The following is an 18,399-nucleotide window of genomic DNA, read 5'->3' as shown; positions in this document are numbered from 1 at the left end:
TATATGTTATTGAGTTTATTCATCAATTCTTAGGCACTGAAGCACTGTTAGTTTAAGCAACAATATACTTGTGAGTAATAAAATGACATCATGATTCAGATCTTCCTCCACAAATCAGTGATATTTCAGGCACTTTGGAAAGAGTCTGGACTTCAAGTCCCTCACCCATCTCTCCCATTGCCACAGTCTCACCAGCATGCTGTCCTCAGAAGGAAGGACAGACTGGGAGAAGAATACCTTTGGGTTTTGCTTCCCACTAATATAAAAGTTGGTTGGACAGGTGACACTAGAAAACTACCTGTAATGCAAATGATCACTAATGGATAATTCAGGTTGCTAAATCTTCAGAGAAAATCCAAACTATTTTATTACAAGTTATTAAAATCCTGAATTAAAGAAACAATTACCACTCGCCCTAAACAGCTTTTCTCAAAACCAGTCTGACACTTCAGTATAGATTTTATATAGAAATGTGGAATTAGGAGTTCTCTGGTCAGAGAACTGAGACCCTGTAAGCCGTGTGGCAAAGCCCCACTACCGTCCGCCAAAAAAAAAAAAAAGGAAATATAACTTTTCAGTGACTTTTAATTTAATAAATATGTTCATCAAACCTAAGTAGAAATCTGTAATAAAAGTTATTTTGTGGCTGAGAAAGAAATATTTTGGAAAATATTTTCTATAAAAGAAAGAAGGACAGAGGAGAAAAAAAAACAAACTTGGACTTTGTGCCATTACTCAGAATCTAGCTGGCAAAGAAAAAATAAATCTCTCCATTTACTGTCTGAATTCTATATCAAGAATGTAGAATCTTGAATCCTGATGTTTCTCCTTGACCCTGGAGTCCCAACCAAGGTCAACCTACAGCCCTCTTTGGTTCTGCCATCTGCTCGCTAACTCTAACCCTGCTGTCTGCCTGAGAAGGGGCTGGGAGGGCCTCCGTGGTGCCTGGGGACCAAAGGTTGTGGCAACCACACAACCTCCTGGATGGCACAGACTGTGCAGCTGCAGCAGAGGAAGCTGAGCTCTCAAGGTATCAAGACCCCAGCACACAGCCGGCCAGCATCTTCCACACCCTCCAAGCGAGGGCTGAGGTGCTGAGAGGTGCCTGAGCCTTCTGTGACAAACCACCCGAGTACACGAGTTTTTCACTTCTACCAACATAGTTGTATTTTCCTTATGTGTCTGGACTAGAGAAAGAGGGTCATAAGTGTGGGGCAGTGAACGGCATCTTCCCCAGCCAGGAAGGAGGTTTTGCTCCAAAAGCATGGAGGGCTGCTCTGCTGTCCTTACCAGGTTCTCATTGGTGAGCCGAGTGATCTCGTGCTGCAGGCTGGCCTCAATGCGGGCCTCTGGGGGCAGCTGTAGGTTCTGGGCCAGCAGCTGCTGCTGCCGGTTGTTCTCCTCCTTCAGGCTCTGGATTTCCCCGCGGAGAGCTTCAGCCTCATTCTCATGGCTCCTCTTCTGAGACTGCAGCTGGGACTCCAGGAGCCTGCGGAGAAGCCACACAGGGAGGAAAGGGAGGTGACATCTGAGTCCCTACCTGGTGGGTGTGAGGCTTTGTGTTCACTTGCAAGGGCAGAAAAATGGAGACTCTGTAGTGTCTGTGTAGCTTCTGACTTGATTAGAGTCTAGAAACTCAAATGGAGCCAGAAACGAAATGAATGCACTCACATATGTGTCTTTCTGAATTGAGGACCCTGCTACAAATACAAAGTTCTCAGAGGCCCTGAAAAACAGGAGAATTTTACTCCTTTGAAAGCTTCATAGGAAATTAAAACAATTAAAAGACATGTTTTTTAAAACAATTAAAAGGCATAACTTTAACCTGGCTTACTACATTTGAAGTAGCATTAATTTAAAGTAGCATTTAAGTTGGCAAAATTAGTATTACTATAATGCCTTTGTCACAAAACAATCACTATGGAGGGCAAGATTACAAATGCCCACTTTAATTAAATCTGCCTTGAAGACCTTCAGCATTACTAATTCCAGGCGGGGGTTTGTGACCAGGGTCCTACTTTTATCTCTGAAGGGGAGAAAGGCTAGAGTGCTATTCTGAAATACAGATTTACCCAAATGCAGACAGAGTTCTGAAATTTTGTTTATATTTTAAATTTGTCATCTTCTTTTCCCCTATAACTTCCTTATCAGTAAGAGAATCCTAACAAGATATGGTTTTGGAAGATCACTGTTAGTGGGACCAACAGATTTGTTCTTGAGCTTTGAGCAAACATACAGGTCAGCTGTGCCATGGACTAGGGCACTGGCCAGAGAATAGCAGAGCCAACTGGCAACCTCCCTCTACCAGGCACCTCCATTCTACATTCACTCCCTTTCCCAAAGACAAGACAAAGTTATAGATAGGAATTAACTAATAGGAAGAAAGAAAAGATGTTTTCATTCCAATCCCCTTGGTTAGCAAATGCTGGGCAAACTTATGGATACTACTATAAGCAAAGAGTAAACAACAGACTAAAAATATTTTGGTGATTACGAAATTTCCAAAGGATCTGAACCAATAACACCACAAAGTTAATGACAACAGTATGTGATAACAAAAAAGCAGAATAAGTAGAAGCTCCTTGAACAAAACAGTCTATTAAGTAGTTTAAAAATTAATCACTGAAACAGTATTTTTAAGACATAAAAACAGTATTTTTAGGATCAAAAAACCCCAGTATTTTTAAGATTTTAAGACACAAGTATCACTAGAGGAGATGAGTGTCTATGTTAGAAAAGTGTTGCTATTTCAATTTTATTTGCTTTCTCCTAAACATATTTAACATGATGAGTTTGGGTAATTATTTTGAACTACAGCTGTGCAGGAAACCCTCCTGGTTTGCTGTTTCACAAATCTGAATTTCACAATAACCACACTGAATGCCAAGTCATGTACTGAATACTGCTGTTAGGCAGCATGATGATAATATATAAGAATGTAGCTGTATTGCCCAGGCACAGATATCCTTTGAACTGATCATGATTCCAAACAAGAAACAGCTAAGTAATATGTATTAATCTTTCCTGCAGTTGTTTGGGCTCTAGTTGAGAGGTTTGGGTTTTCTTCCACTCTTAGTGAGACGTTCACGAATTTTAGTGTCGGAAATTTACCCAGGAAGACAATGTATAAGAAATATAGAAGTTAAAGTCAGGAGGCCACTGTTAGTAAGAAAAACAACAAATTAATAACATTCCATTTTGAGGAGACAAGTATAACCTGTTGGCTTGTTTTAACCCTTCATAAACCAGCAACAGCTCTCCATCCTCATTCAACTCATGGCAATCCATAGCAGATGATCTTCCATGCAAAAGGAACAACAATGCAAAACACAAAGGGATACAGGGCGGGAATGAGATGACGACGGTCAACAGCAGCACATGGTATTTCAACATGTTATTAAATCACTAGGACTGTCTTTATTAATTACAGATGACTTTAAGACATTACCACAGAAATAGTTTTTGGTTAATATTCTTTTTTTAATGAGTAATATGTAACATCACATGTAAAGGTGGGGAATTTAAAACAAAATAATCAAGGATCCAGGGCTACTTTTCCTGCAAAATAATAAATGACTCAGGAGGTGAGAAAGACATCTGTTTTTAACATTCTGTTCAGCTAGCAGAGTGATCTTATGTCACACATTATGTTAGAGACTAACCACAACAGTCATACACATATAGAATGAAAATTTAAGCTATTGTCTTCATGTGGCAATCTTTATAATTCATTTCAAAATAAAGTTTTAAGTCTTCTGGATAGGAAATTGTTTTAGCTTGATAAAATCTAGTTTTGTATTTTTAAAATTGCTTTGAAAAGTTCTTATAGGAGTAACTGATCAATATGTCCAAAGTTCCCAGCTTTTATGACACAAGTTAAAAAAAAATTTTTGTGTCAAAAATTAATTTTAAGACCCAGGGAAAGTGCTTTTTGACCAGAAAAGTCACACATTTTATTAAAAGAATGTATAATTAACAAATAAAACTGATGAAACTGATTAGAGTATATAAAAATAATATTTTGAGTGTGTGCCAAGTATCAGACACTGTTTCACATCCTTCCACAGGCATTATTTCATTTAGTTCTCCTAGTAACAATATATATCATTTGCCATATTGCAGAAGAAGATACCAAAGTTTAGAAGTTAGATACCTGGCAGGTGCTATCTGACTACGGAGCCCAGGATCTTACTCCTCTTACTAGACTTTTGTTGTTGATACCATGTTTACATAAATGAATTTCATAGATTGCTCTTTTACTTTCCATTTACCATCTTTCCCCTGGAGAGTTGGTCTATTTGCATGGTCTCAACTGTATTATTACATGCTGATGACTTCAATATTTACATCTCAGCCCACACGTCTCTCCTGTTCCAGATCTATATTTTCAATCTCCGAATGAAGTTCTCTTCCTTAAATATCTGTAAATCTATTGATAAGTTCCTGTACTTCCCTACATCCCAGACCCAGCATCGTGAAGTGGCATCTCTATATAACCAAGTATCCACCACAGATGCTGCGGAGTTGCTCTTCATGATCCCCCTCCCCTGATCACACATCCAGTAAACTGCAAGGATGCTCACCTCATCTTCTTAAGTATCTTTCTAAGTGTCCCACTTTCAATCCCAATGGCTACCAACTAAGTCAAAGTCACTATAACCAGTCATTCAATTATGGGAATAACCTCTTAACTGGTCTTTATGATTTTAATCTTGTTCCATTACAGTCTGTGCTCTAATATAAAAGCCAAGGCTAGCTTTCCAATCTCATCATACCATTCTCCTACTAAAAATCTTTCAACAGCTTCCACTGTCATTAGAGGGAAGTCCAAATTCTCTTGGCTATCTCGCCAACACTCTACAAACTCTATGAAGGGAAGGACAGCATTTACCTTGCTTAATGCTCTATTGCCAGTATTTGGCACATGGTCTGGAATGAAACAGGTATACAATATATATCTGGTGACTGAATAGCTGAGCAGATGGATGAACAATTTAATATAGCTCTTTTTACATTAACACATTCTCAGCTATAAGGTATGCTTACAACTTACATTCATAAATTAAAATTTAAGTTTAACCAAATACTTTTATAAGCATTCTCTACTCTTGTCCATAAAAGAAGGTAGTAAATACCTTATATCTTGCATGGCAGTATTCTTTAGTCTGTGAAGTATTTCTGTACACCAATTCTGATATTATGCATCAGGAGATCTAGATGTACACTGATAATCTCTGTTATCATCACTGGCCAAGTTCTTTTAAGTATGTAGTCTTTTAAGTTGTTTAATAGCATGAAGGTTCTTTGGGAAGCAGGAGTGGCAGAAAGGTTGAGGAATTTCAGAAATGAGCAGTGATAATCTTAGCTACAGGAAAGCTTTGGGGAAAGTTCAGTCATTTAGTGACTGTGCAAATCTGCACTCTCAGCCCACCCAAGACTCTTAAGACCGAGCTAAGTGCCATCCACAACTTCATTCGTGTTTAGAGTAAATGAGATAAAAACCAGTGTTAGGATTTTCTCAGAACACCTTAGGAAACGTGGCAAAAACTTGGTCTCAAATATCAAGGTCTCATCCTGGGAAGTCATGGTACCCTTCGAGAATTATATGGCCAACACGGATGTGATTCAGCTATTTCATCACTTCTCTTTACGTTAAATTTCAATTACTGAAAGCTGCACCTGCCCCTACAAACCTTCACAAATAATCATCCTGAATAACAAATGGAAGTGACTACCTGAGAGTCCATGCTACAGAGTAAGCAATTGATTTTCTTTCTCAAGGCTAAGGCCCTAAAAACACAGAAATATACTCCCTTGATGTAAAGAACATTTTCCTTTCAATTTCTTATCAGTAATGCTACCGTCTTATAAATGAGATTTTAACTGGGAATATATTGGAAACGTTGGATCCCTTTTGAAGGTCAGCTGATGTCTAACAAAACAATGCAAAAACATTTGTACTCACTGTACAAGAGGCTGGCTTGAAGACTAGAGATCAACATGATTAAACCAAAATGAATAAAGAAAGATCAACTTACCTGTTGGTTTCTTTCAAACCAATATATGCTTGTGCTATTTCACCTTTATCTTTCATTTTTTGTACATCTTCTAAAAGTATTGTGGAATCTGTCATTGTGTTCTAAAGGGGAAAAGACATTTCCACATTAAGTGTTAACTCAAAAGCTTTGGACCACACGTAACAATTTTCTTTCCAACAGAATAGGGGGTTTATGTGTTCCACAACACACCTGCCCCACCAGAGATCTACGCTAGCCCCAGGGTGACTACAGAGAGTGGGGCACAGGCAGTTAAGAGGACGAGGCACCTCTGTCCCTCTCTTGAGGATCCCTAACACTCTACTACAAAGATGGTGTGATTCCAGAGAAAACAAAATCATTGATGGGTCATGTGTGTTTTATGCTGTGTGAAATACATACATAAATATCAGTGTTCTTGCCTGGTTACTATTCTAATGCTGCATATACACTTTTAAATATACTTATTTCTATCTGTCTATCCATCCATCCATCTATCCATCCAGTATACATAGCTTTAAAACAATAACTAGGCAAGAACACCAAGAAAGTATTCAATGGAATGTACAAAGCTGTTCTTTCTTTTACTTCTGGACTGATTATAACAAAACAAATGCCCTAAGAAATATGAAAAGTTGGACACAAAACTCATTTTTCTGTTAAAAACTCAGTACAAAAAAAAGTGGTGTTCAGATTATGTTTCAGCAAAACTAAAGTTTCTTCTCACATCTTTAGAGATATATAAATGGGAAGGATATAGCTCCTTGGAACTATCTACCACTTGCTGTTATTTAATGTTTTTTACTCTGTTACGGTATAGGAATAGTATATAAGCTTTTGAAATAAACATCTAGCAGGTCAGAATAACGAATGATTTTATATAGAAAGGACTTTTCTGCTAACATTTTTACTTCCTTTTTTTTTTCTTTTTTGGTCTAATCCGTTTGACAACCAATATCATTTCAAAATTTTGCTTCTACTCCAGCCAGTCTCTATCCCTCCTAAACCAGGGCAAGAATAGACAATAAGAACAACTGTTCTAATCGTCTCTAAAGCATAACACCCTTTAGAATCCATGGGCCCACTCTATCTGTCTAAATAGTATATGCCTAATCCTTTGGTCAATGTTTGCTCTAAAGCCAGGTCTCACAGTAAAGTGGAGATAACAGAATACACTTCAAATATTGTGATCTTAGAGACCAAGATAACTTTAATGCCAACAAGAGGCCCATAAATACTTGCTTTTGAATTCCAGTATTTATTTAAAAAAAAAATCTTACTTATATGCTAATGCTGTCCTTTTTTGAGTTTACAAATTCATACTTAAAATATGATAAAAGCTATAAAGAATTTATATTCTACTGAACTTTAAAAATTTTTCACATAAACACTACATATAGCATTTAAAAAGTATTTTAGCTATGTTTTATAAATATTTTACTATACATTTGATAGGAAATTTCTTTTTTTCTCTTTTATTAAAGCATAAAATCTTTCTATTCTTAAAAAGCCATACTCAGATTTTTTTAAAATTTGCCAGTGCTGCATGGCTTGTGGGCTCTTAGTTGCTCAACCATGGATTGAACCCATGCCCCCTGCAGCTTGGAAGCATGGAGTCCTAACCACTAGACTGCCAGGGAATTCCTCACACTCAGAATTTTAGTGTTAAGAAATAACTCAAAGAACCAATTTCTATATTAAATAATGCTACATGTATTCTCTGGCATCTGAGAACCTATATGATGTGGTTTTGAACTTGTAGTAAATTAGGTAAGTTGATCTAGTGAGCCAGTCCAAAGGAAAGATGGTATAAAGTAGCCAGTCCTTCCCTCCTCTGTTCTACCTTAGCTAAGAAACCGGTAAGTATGGGATCAGACTCAGACTACCAGCACTATGAAGTTCCTTACTCACTGCTCAGAGTTTCTGCCAAGACAGGAACCAGGGCTGAAAGGGCTGCGCCTTGTAGGAAAATCCCACCCTTCCCAAGAAGGGGATGCTCAGCTCCTCAGGCTCCTCCTCACCCTCGGCTAACAAACCCACAGCTTGTAGAAGTGAGAGCTTGTGCTTCTGAGTTAAGGGCTTTCCTCCCTGTTTGTGGGGGCCCACCATTACCACCACTGAGGGTCACAGAGCTGACTATGAGTTCAAAAGTCAAGGAGGCCTCTCTGTGATCCAGACAGGAACCTATGACATCCAAAATTTTACCACTGACTTCTCAAATAGGAAGAGGTCAAACAGGAAATTAATTTGTAAATACCAAAGTAGATTTGGTGGCCAGAAAGGATCAACTGCGTATATTGGGGGATACTTATTAAAAAATTAGAATTACCTTGTCATCCTGAAAAATCACAAGTCAGCAAGCAAGAAAAACAAATGGAAAAAACAACAAACTCTTAGTTCCATAAATAAATTCCATCAATGAGTCCCCATCAAAACAGAAAAAAGCTAACTGTGAAAACAACCATGACTGGTTTCTCCTCAAACTAACTCTATATGTAAATTAGTATCCATGGAACTGGCATGCGGTGGACATTAACATATATTTATGGAATGGCAACTCTTAATTCTCAGTTGAAATTCTTTTTGAGTTGTTTTGATTTTTCTAATTGTACAGTATTTGTGAAGATGTGAGAAAACAAGTCTCCTGCTCATGTATTGGGGTGAAACTCTCATCTTAGGTTTGTGAGAGTCTCAGCAGTGCCTTGACAGGAGGTCATTCATTAGTCCAAGTGCAGCCTCCCAGAGTACTTGCGGAGGCAGAGCAGGCAAACTAGACGTGGCTGGGCTCTATCTTCACCTGGCTCATGGGGTGTCACTGCCTGCAAAGGAGCTGTGAAATGTCTCTCGACCAGAAACAGAGTGGGACAAACAACCCTGGGATTGAAAGGTCTTAGTCAGTGTCCTGTGCATTTTTCTTAAGAGAGAACAAGCTGATGCTATCCATGGGCTGAGAACCTGGAGAGCAGGGACCTTGATTAGATAGGGCCAGCCCAACAGGGGCTAGAGAGAAGTCATCACATGGAATATGTGAGGCAGGTAGGTGAGAGTGTGTGATACCAGAACTACATGCTCTTTTGAGCTGAGCTGTTTTTACGTTCCTTGGCTCATTTTTCTTTCCATTAACTTTTACTAAAGTTTTTGGTTATTATAGAATATCAGATTGCCACAGGAAAGCAGACAAAGGGATCCTCATTTTGGACGCTACTCCAGCTAGCATGCAGAGGGAGGCTGGTTTCTCAGAGGCTCAGTCCTCTGTGTGAGTTGTTGTTATCAAGTACGTCATGTGCCAGGTCTGGTATCTTAACCACGTGCAGAACTACCATTTCTAAGAGAAGTGCTCTTGAACCTTCTAGGCATCCCATTCATTATATACTATAGCCTTCTAACAATTGAATTATATTGATATACAATATTATATTAATTTCACTTATGCAACAAAGTGAGTAGATATTTTTATACACTACAAAATGATCATGATCATTAAAATGTCTAATTGCCATCTGTCACCAGAGTTATTACAGTACTATTGATTATATTCCCTATGCTATAAATTACATCCCTATGACTTATTTATAACTGGAGGTTTGTACCTCTTAATTGCCTTCACCGATTTTACCCAACACCCTACATGCCTCCTACCCTGCAATCACTAGTTTGTTCTATGAATCTGCTTCTGTTTTTAGATTTCATGTGTAAGTGATATTGCGTGGTATATACTGGTCTCTGTCTGACTTACAGTCATTTTTCACATGACATGTCATGCAGCTGGGATACTTGATTGCCTAATTCTTGGTAACACTTTGCTGCATGAACATGGGCAAGGAGGAACACAGACCAGGTTTTATGATGATTACTCGAATTCTCTCTGGTATCAAATGACAAAAAGCCCACTTCTCACCAACACACAGCAGTGGTGGATCTGAAGTTACCTGAGGGCAGGGAAGGACTTCAAAGAACCATCTATATCTCCATCCTAGGTCCCTTCTGTGGAATCACTAAATATAGCCCCTTCCATCTGGGCCCACTCCCACATTAAACAGAATTCCCTGAGGTGAGCAGAAATCATCTCCATGTCACTTCTCTTCACTGATCTCATGTATAATCTTTACATGTGTTATCTTCCCAGTTAAACAGGCTATTTTCAACAAATAATTTTAAATTGTATTTAATGGCTTCCCACAGCAAGGGAATTTATGGATTTTTGTACTTAATTGTATTTCTGATCAAAATTTATCGTGATCAGATTACTATAAAAATATTCATTTTAAAAGCCCTTTGTTAATGAGTGAGAGGTGAAACTTTGAGAAGCAGTTGGGATTTCACTTGCTTCTTGCTCAGTCTAATTGGCGTTTGCAACAGTTTTTAAACAATGTTGAGTTTCTTTTTTTCAAATGATGATATCTTCAATTAGACTAAATACACTTACGTTTCCGTCACATAAATTGGAGGGAAAGAACAGGAAAAGGCCAGTCCCCAGCACCCACCTTTGCCACTTGCTCATGCTCACCTTGGGTTGGATGGCTTCCTTCTGGCTCACCAGCTGAGACCTCAGGATGAGGACTTCCTCCTTGCGGACATCGAGCTCCTCACTCACAGAGGTCAGCTGCTCCATGAGGACACGGTAGGCTGGCGCGCCTGGGGCAGTCACCTCAGGGGAACTTTTCTCACTGAGGGCCTTTCGTAACTCATTTAGCTCATTTTTCAGTTTTTTGTTTTCTGACTCTAGTTCTTGACGCTGTAGGACGAGACAAAGAATGGTTCATCGCCGTCTTCCTCAGCTTTAGATAAGATTACTTACCTTTCCCCAGGAGAGCAGAAGAATTCTGCTGGAAAAGACCACCAGAGCCACCCTAGGGAATGGCTCCCCTGGGAACTCAGCTCTGCAAATTCAGAAAGTCAACATCAAGTGGAACTGAGCAAGATGAGTGATAGTTTGCTTCATCAACCCAGGTTTTAGAATCTGCCCAGGTGTGTTCACAGGCCTAAAGAAAATGCTAAGTCCTCAGGTACGAGTTTGGATAAGTACTAAGAAGCTCAGGTTTTCTTTATGTGTAAATATAAGAGCAAGTATGAGGGCCCAACTGTCAGGGTACTTCTAATGAATGGTTCAGATGAGCAGATTCCTGAAATGTTGAGTAGCATCCTCCTATCTCCTTTGTAAAGCAGAAGAGAAAAACCACTGAAATTTTAGGCTTCTAATTTCTAATTAAGAAATTATATGACATTTAAGCTAATAAAATTCTCTATAATGTTTCAATAACAACAAACATATTCAAAAACATATATTTTTGAAACTTTTTCCTGTGTGACAGTCTTGTGAAGGTGCTGGCAGAAACCTTGAGAAGTGGAAGGAGAGGATGGGCCACCTCCTCCTTCAGCCATGCAGATGGACACACACATCCTTCACCATCTCCATACTATCACATACCACCAGCCATCCTCATGTCACCAGTTAGCGCTGCCCTCAGCACGCTCTGCTCAAACAATGGCAACAGGAACCCAGAATAGAGTTCTGATGCTAAACTCTGTTTACTGACACTAAAATACAAAGGTCATAGGATACTGGGTGGGAAATAGTGAAGCAGGCAGGCATTAAAAGTACCATGCTGATTTATTTAGCAGATGGTGCTAAGATTTTACAATAATGAAAGTGAGACCCTTCCATACAAACATAAAACATTTTATTGTTTCTTCCAGAGAAGCAATTTTAGGTTTGTAGTACCAAATTAGACCTTTTAATATGTCATACTAAGACTATCTGAAGACAGTTTTTTTTCTGGTTTAAGAATTTATAACCTTTTCTTTCATGGATTAGTTCATTCTTAGGCTATGGTTTTTCCAGTGGTCATGTATGGATGTGAGAGTTGGACTGTGAAGAAAGCTGAGCACTGAAGAATTGATGCTTTTGAACTGTGGTGTTGGAGAAGACTCTTGAGAGTCCCTTGGACTGCAAGGAGATCCAACCAGTCCATTCTGAAGGAGATCAGCCCTGGGTGTTCTTTGGAGGGAATGATGCTAAAGCTGAAGCTCCAGTACTTTGGCCACCTCATGCGAAGAGTTGACCCACTGGAAAAGACTCTGATGCTGGGAGGGATTGGGGGCAGGAGGAGAAGGGGACGACAGAGGATGAGATGGCTGGATGGCATCACCGACCTGATGGACTTGAGTTTGAGTGAACTCCGGGAGTTGGTGATGGACAGGGAGGCCTGGCGTGCTGCGATTCATTGGGTCGCAAAGAGTTGGACACGACTGAGTGACTGAACTGAACTGATGTGTAAATGAATGCTCCTTCCTATCCTCAGTATCCCACCAAAGTAATCAGATTCATATTTCTGTTTCTGCAACAGAAAACATATGAATGTCTCTACTTCAACACCTAAGCTCTGATGCCATGTCTCCCAACTTTAACGTGCATCAGAATCACCTAGAGGGTGGAGGGCTTTAGATTTGGTGTGACGCCCACAGATTCGCTTTTCCATCAAGTTTCCAGCTGATGTTGACACAGATGTCCCAGGGACCACATTTCAAGAAACACTGTGCTAACACTTTGGAACTCTGTGATCCGGGCTTCATTTTCACATGGGAATGTCTCTTTTTGTCCATTTTTTTGTGAAAGGCAGGCAGAAGCAGAAGATCTGGAGATCAGATTCCTATCCCTGTTCCTTTGGCCTATCCCAGCCCATCCCATCTGATTCCTGTCTTGCATAACCATATCATGATTTGGTTTTCTAGGCAAAGAGTATAAAAGACAAAGGAGAATAATGGAGATGACCCTTTGCTGCCACCCTTTTCTTTTTCCACAAACATAAAAATGTACTACCCCAGTAGTACATTCATTGGGGAAGCAAAATATTTAATTATGTTATAATTTAGAAAGGGAAAGGTCCTTCAGGGTATTTTAAAAGTAAATATCATATTTTGGGGGTGAAAATTAGTTTTCAAACAAGTTGTGATGGGAACGTAGCATGTTTCCTATTGTTTGGGGATCTGGATTCAAGATCAGACTTCACCAACTAATAGTAAGTCTCTTCACTGTTCTAAGGCCTCAGTTAATTGATCTTATAAAGGAAATAAAAAATTATCTCAGAAGTGTGACCATGACTAAAGAAGATAAGGTAAAGGAAAAACATTTCAAATTGTAAAGTAAATATAAGGTATTATCAGTCAAGTGTTTAGAATCACTCTTACTGTCTTCAGGGGAAGGAGCTGAACAAGGCATTGCGGGTTTGGGCGGGTAGAGGACAGGCACTCTCCACACCAAGATGCCATACAGCCTGGAAAGGAGGCACGTGTCAGCGGCTCTGGACTGTGGGAAGTAGCAATCCACACAGAACAGGGCCTCTAAATGTGCATAGATTATGTTCTAAATCACAGTATTAGGAAATAATTTATCAGGACTAGACTTGCATAATATTACTAAAAATAAGCCCCAAAAAACTCATGATTGTTTAGAGAGACCTCAGGAGTTCTCAAGTTTATGTAAATGCCTACTGTTAAACATTTTGTGGCTTTTCCAATTTTTAGTTTTGTTTGGCTATAATTATGAACATTATTGCGATTTTCCAGCTATTTAAAACCACAATTTTCAAAAGCAGAAAAAAAGTTTAAAAACTGGCATAATCAGAAAACATCGAGAATAATAAATTTAAGGCTAATAAATTAATTAATAGCCTAGGGAACTTTTGGAGCTGGGGGTGACTTGTCAGCTGACAATCTGATAGCTCAGACTTCTAGGGGCTCAAGATTTTGATTCTGGAAAGCAAAGGAAGGTGTCAGCCAGCTCTGAATCAAGCAATGGGACAGTCTCCCCTCGGCTTCATCTCTGTGTTACCCAAGATGCTCTGCATTTTAGGAACTAATGTTCCTAACCAGTGCCTTTTCCTGTGTTCATGTGCTCTAGAACACACAGTGGCAGCTTATCTCCATCTAGTGAGACTCTGCCTTGAACCACTAAGCAGATACAGTTCTCTACCTCCATCCCCTTCCCTCCAACTATTCTTTAAAATATGTTGGAATATGTTTCTTCTCTGTAAACAAATATCTGTCTTTCTCTACAAACACATAGTTTCAGGGGGATTTGATGGTTAGAGCATGGGGTTTGGAGTCAGAGACACCAACATTCAAAGTCAGCTCCTGTCAGTTTCTAGTGGGGTTATCTTAGGAAGTTACTTATACTTCTTGGTGTTGATTTCTTCATGTATAAAATGGGAATTAAAATGCTTACTTGCAGGATTGTTGTTAAAAATTAAGGCTGATGTATTTTAAAACAATGAAGATAATGACAGCAGCTAACATGTCTTTACTATGTGCTTAGCACTATTCTACACAGTTTACATGAATTACTTCATATAATCCTCATGGAAGTCCTATAAGATAAATATCATTATTCCCATTGTATAGATGAGAAAACTGAGGCACAGAAAGGATTATTTGCATACAGCCATATAGTGGTGGATCTAGCATTTGAACCCAGGCAGTCTGACACCAGGGTCCATGTCCTTTACTACTTCTACAGCCTCCAAAGGCAGCTACTGCTTAGGCTGAAATCTAGCTTATGTGAAAGAGAATTTTAAAAAGGTAACAACACAAGGCTAGAAATAATGCCTGAAAAGAGCTTAAGCTAGGGCCTCAGGTACCATTAAGGATGTTCTCTGAGAGAAAGAGGCTCTGAATGGGTTTCTTGCCAAAACAAGATATTCAAAGTCTTGACCAGACACTCCCCATTACCTTGAGTGACTCATATTCCAGTTCTGCACCTCTAATCTGTGGTCTTTCTTCTTCCTAGGGAAAAACATAGAGTTAAGAACTTTATAAATAAGTAGTTATAATTTAATTGTTAAGTTTTACTCAGAATATTACTTAGCTCTGCAGAAAACAGTAAGGCGAGTTCAGCCCTCACTTGAAGGAAATCCTACTTGATTAAAGTATTTCTGGCCTGAGTTCCCATTAAAGAAGAGCCCACAGAACCCAGTTTGCCATGGCCCTAGGCTGGGAGAGCACTGCTCACCTTTGCCTTGCTGCGGAGCACCTGCTCCTCCTTGCGGTCCAGCTCATCCTGCATCACCTGCTTCTCCTGCTCCAGCTCTGTCACCCGCTTCTGGAGCTTGAGAAACAATGACATGTCCAGAGGCACCTTCTTCTCACTTGGCTCCTAAACTCCAGAAATGATAAGATGGTCAAGATGATTCATAAGATGTAAAACCTGATGAGAAAATGATGAGCAGCTCGATAGAAAAATAGGCAAACTTATAGGAAAAATATAAATGGCCAAAGAGTATATGAATAGCACATCCAACCAGCTAATAAATGGAGAAGTGCAAATTAAACAACAGTGAGGTACCACTTTCCTCCATCATATTGACAAAGACTAACAGTGTCTTACATGATGTTGGTGGAAGTATAAGTAGGCCCTTTAGAAGAGAAAGTGAGCTGCATTCATTAAAATTTAAATCTGTATATCCATTAAACTAGCAATCTATGTTTAAGAATTAATTCTATAAAAATACTTACACAAGTACACAATAATATCAATACAAAAGATGTTCACTGTAGTATTTTTGTAATCATAAAACCTGAAAAGACTTCAAATACTGGTCAATAGGAGACCTACTTAAATAAATTCTGGTATAATCAAACTATGAAATATTTACAGCTGTTAAAAAGAATGAAGTAGATCTACACAAGTAGATAAATATGTTCTAGATAAAAGTACTAAGTGAAATATACAACTTGCAGGATAGTATCTATATTGTGATCTAATTTTTCTTAAAAAAAAATACACGTGACTTTTAAATATACCAAGCCCATGGCATACAAAAATCTAGAAGGCCATCAAGGTTATCTTAGAGAATAGGAGGTACTGTGGGAAAGTTTCATTTTCAGTTTCATACATTGCTATATTTGAATTGTATACAATAAGCATGTACTACTTTCGTAATTAGGAAAAATGATTTTTGAAAAGGTGAAATGCTAGTATAAATATATTGAGGTCATACAGACAGAAAACAAAAAAACCAAAACATATATAGCCCTTAATAAACTAAAAGATAACCTAGTAGCATTTAAAAGTATGTCAACTTGTTCCAAAACAGAATCACAGCAAGAACTACCAGGATAAATAAAGATACACTAATTCAAGCTAAGCAAAAGGAACTAATTAACCATCATGGAAATTCTGAGAATGTCATAATTGTTTTACCTCATTTACTTTGTGTTTGAATTTTTAATGAGTTAAGAGAAAGAATTGTATCATTAGACTCAATGGAGAGGATAAAGAGTCTCTTTTTGTCAGAGAGAAAAAGAATGGTAACAACAATTTACTTATTTATAATTATTAATTATAATAAATAATGGTTATAATTAATAATAATTAATAAGCATAATTATCAAACTTTCCTGTCTCCAGGGGATTTTCTCAACCCAGGGACCGAACCCAGATCTCCCACATTGCAGGTGGATTCTTTACCAACTGAGCTACAAGGGAAGCCCTCTTAACTGATCAGCAAATCTTATATTTCCAAATGTCAATTTAAAAAAAATATATTTTTTCTTGATATAGAAGCAAAATAAGTTTTCATAGAAAATTTAGGAAATAAGAAATGTACAAGAATGAGAACTGTAAGTATAACGTCATATCTAGAGAAAACTCATAATTTTTGTCCAATCATTTTTCTATAAATTTAAAGAAGAGGAAAAACATTTCATCATAATTTTGTACCATCTTAAAAACTTGGCATTTATTATAAATGTTTTCCAAATTTATATATGATACTTGAAAGCATTATTTTTGATGGCTGTATTAAAATGTATACCATCATTTGCTTCATCATGTTACAGATGAGCACTGAAGTTATTTCTAATTTTTGTATTGAAATATACTAAAATAAACATTCCAGTACATAAATGAAAGTGAAAGTGAAGTCGCTCAGTCGTGTCTGACTCTTTGCGACCCGGTGGACTGTAGCCCACCAGGCTCCTCCGTCCATGGGATTCTCCAGGCAAGAATACTGGAGTGGGTTGCCATTTCTTTCTCCAGGGGATCTTCCTGACCCAGGCTTCGAACCCAGGTCTCCTGCATTACAGGCAGATGCTTTAACTCTGAGCTACCAGGGAAGCCCCTAGTACAGTACATAAATATCTAAACATTAATGTTTTAAAGTCTATTAGGCCTGCTTATACTTCCATCAGTAACCACCACCTTGCCTGGAGCAGCAATGACTGTTATATCATTAAAAAAAAAATGGGCTCAATTGACATACTAATAGTGGTATTTCATTATTGTTTTAACTTATATTTCTTTGCCATTTAATGAGGTTGAATAATTTTTATATTAGCTATCTTTGATCATTTGTGAATTCCTAGTAGTGCCAAGTTCAGCATCATTCTAGTTCTAAAAAAAACAAACACCTAAGAAGAATCAACTAAACCAAGAAGTGGGGCACTTATAGGCTATCAGGGTCATTTATCTACAAGCTAGTTAGGCCTGGACTTTTTCTTACTGTCCATTTTATCATGCTCAGAGTAAGAAAAAGTTTGGGTATATAGTCTGTCCTGACTTGGTAGAATAGAGATAACATATTCCCTGAACATAAAATCACTACAGAATTTCATTCATATAAATACTTATTTCTATACACCCCACAAATACTGATATTTTAGCTTATTTATAATATAAACATTCCATCTTATGTATTTTAATGTTTGTTCATCTTATTAATGATGTACATATACGTGCAAAGTTGCTTCAGTCATGTCCCACTCCTTGAGACACTATGGTCTGTAGCCCACCTGACTCTTCTGTCCATGGGGATTCTCCAGGCAAGAATGATGGAGTGGCTTACCATTCCCTCCCTTCCAGGGGATCTTTCCAACCCAGGGATTGAACCTGTGTCTCTTGTGGCTCCTGCATTGCAGGAGGATTCTTTTCTGAATCACTGGGGAAGCCCATTAATGATGTATACATCCCTGAAAATTTTAATTACTTAATCCTTTTTTCATACTATAACTGAAGCCTTCATCCTATGAGTGAATATAATATTTCATTCACTGTACTTAAAATTTCATCATTTGGGAATAATTCCTCTCCAGCCTTGAATGGTCATTTTTGTTGAAAAGGAATCCTTTTATTAAAATAGGGTGGGATAATTCTTTAGATACCAGCTAATATTACACAAAAAATTAACTAATTGGTATAGATAAGAACAAAATTTTATGGATAAGAACACTAGATAAGTGCAAAAGTGCTTGAGACATAATGATTAGGAACTAAGAGTGCTCCAAATGGTGCCCATTCTCATCTCCAATGACATGTATAATCGAAGAGATATTGTCCTCCCCATGCCACACGAGCAAGGAGGATGACTGG

The 18,399-nt window shown here is 38.2% G+C and overlaps 1 protein-coding gene across 4 annotated transcripts in view; it reads right to left on the bottom strand.

Moving 5' to 3' along the window:
- Window positions 1-18,399, bottom strand: part of MYO5A (myosin VA) — a 196,133-nt gene that overhangs the window by 21,142 nt on the left and 156,592 nt on the right. For 2 of the 4 annotated variants that reach the window (XM_069596495.1, XM_069596496.1), the window contains exons 26-31: window positions 15,043-15,186; window positions 14,763-14,816; window positions 10,543-10,770; window positions 6,039-6,139; window positions 3,218-3,298; window positions 1,291-1,489 (exon numbers count right to left, since the gene is read on the bottom strand). In XM_069596495.1, coding sequence (XP_069452596.1) covers window positions 1,291-1,489; window positions 3,218-3,298; window positions 6,039-6,139; window positions 10,543-10,770; window positions 14,763-14,816; window positions 15,043-15,186 — 807 coding nt within the window. The remainder of the gene's footprint in view (window positions 1-1,290; window positions 1,490-3,217; window positions 3,299-6,038; window positions 6,140-10,542; window positions 10,771-14,762; window positions 14,817-15,042; window positions 15,187-18,399) is intronic. The other 2 variants (XM_069596497.1, XM_069596498.1) reach the window with 1 other exon arrangement.

The sequence above is a fragment of the Ovis canadensis genome, chromosome 7 (genome assembly GCF_042477335.2).
Source record: "Ovis canadensis isolate MfBH-ARS-UI-01 breed Bighorn chromosome 7, ARS-UI_OviCan_v2, whole genome shotgun sequence".
Lineage (NCBI taxonomy): Eukaryota > Metazoa > Chordata > Mammalia > Artiodactyla > Bovidae > Ovis > Ovis canadensis.
Note: the sequence above shows the minus strand (reverse complement) of the source record. Positions and strands in the feature narration are given on the sequence as shown.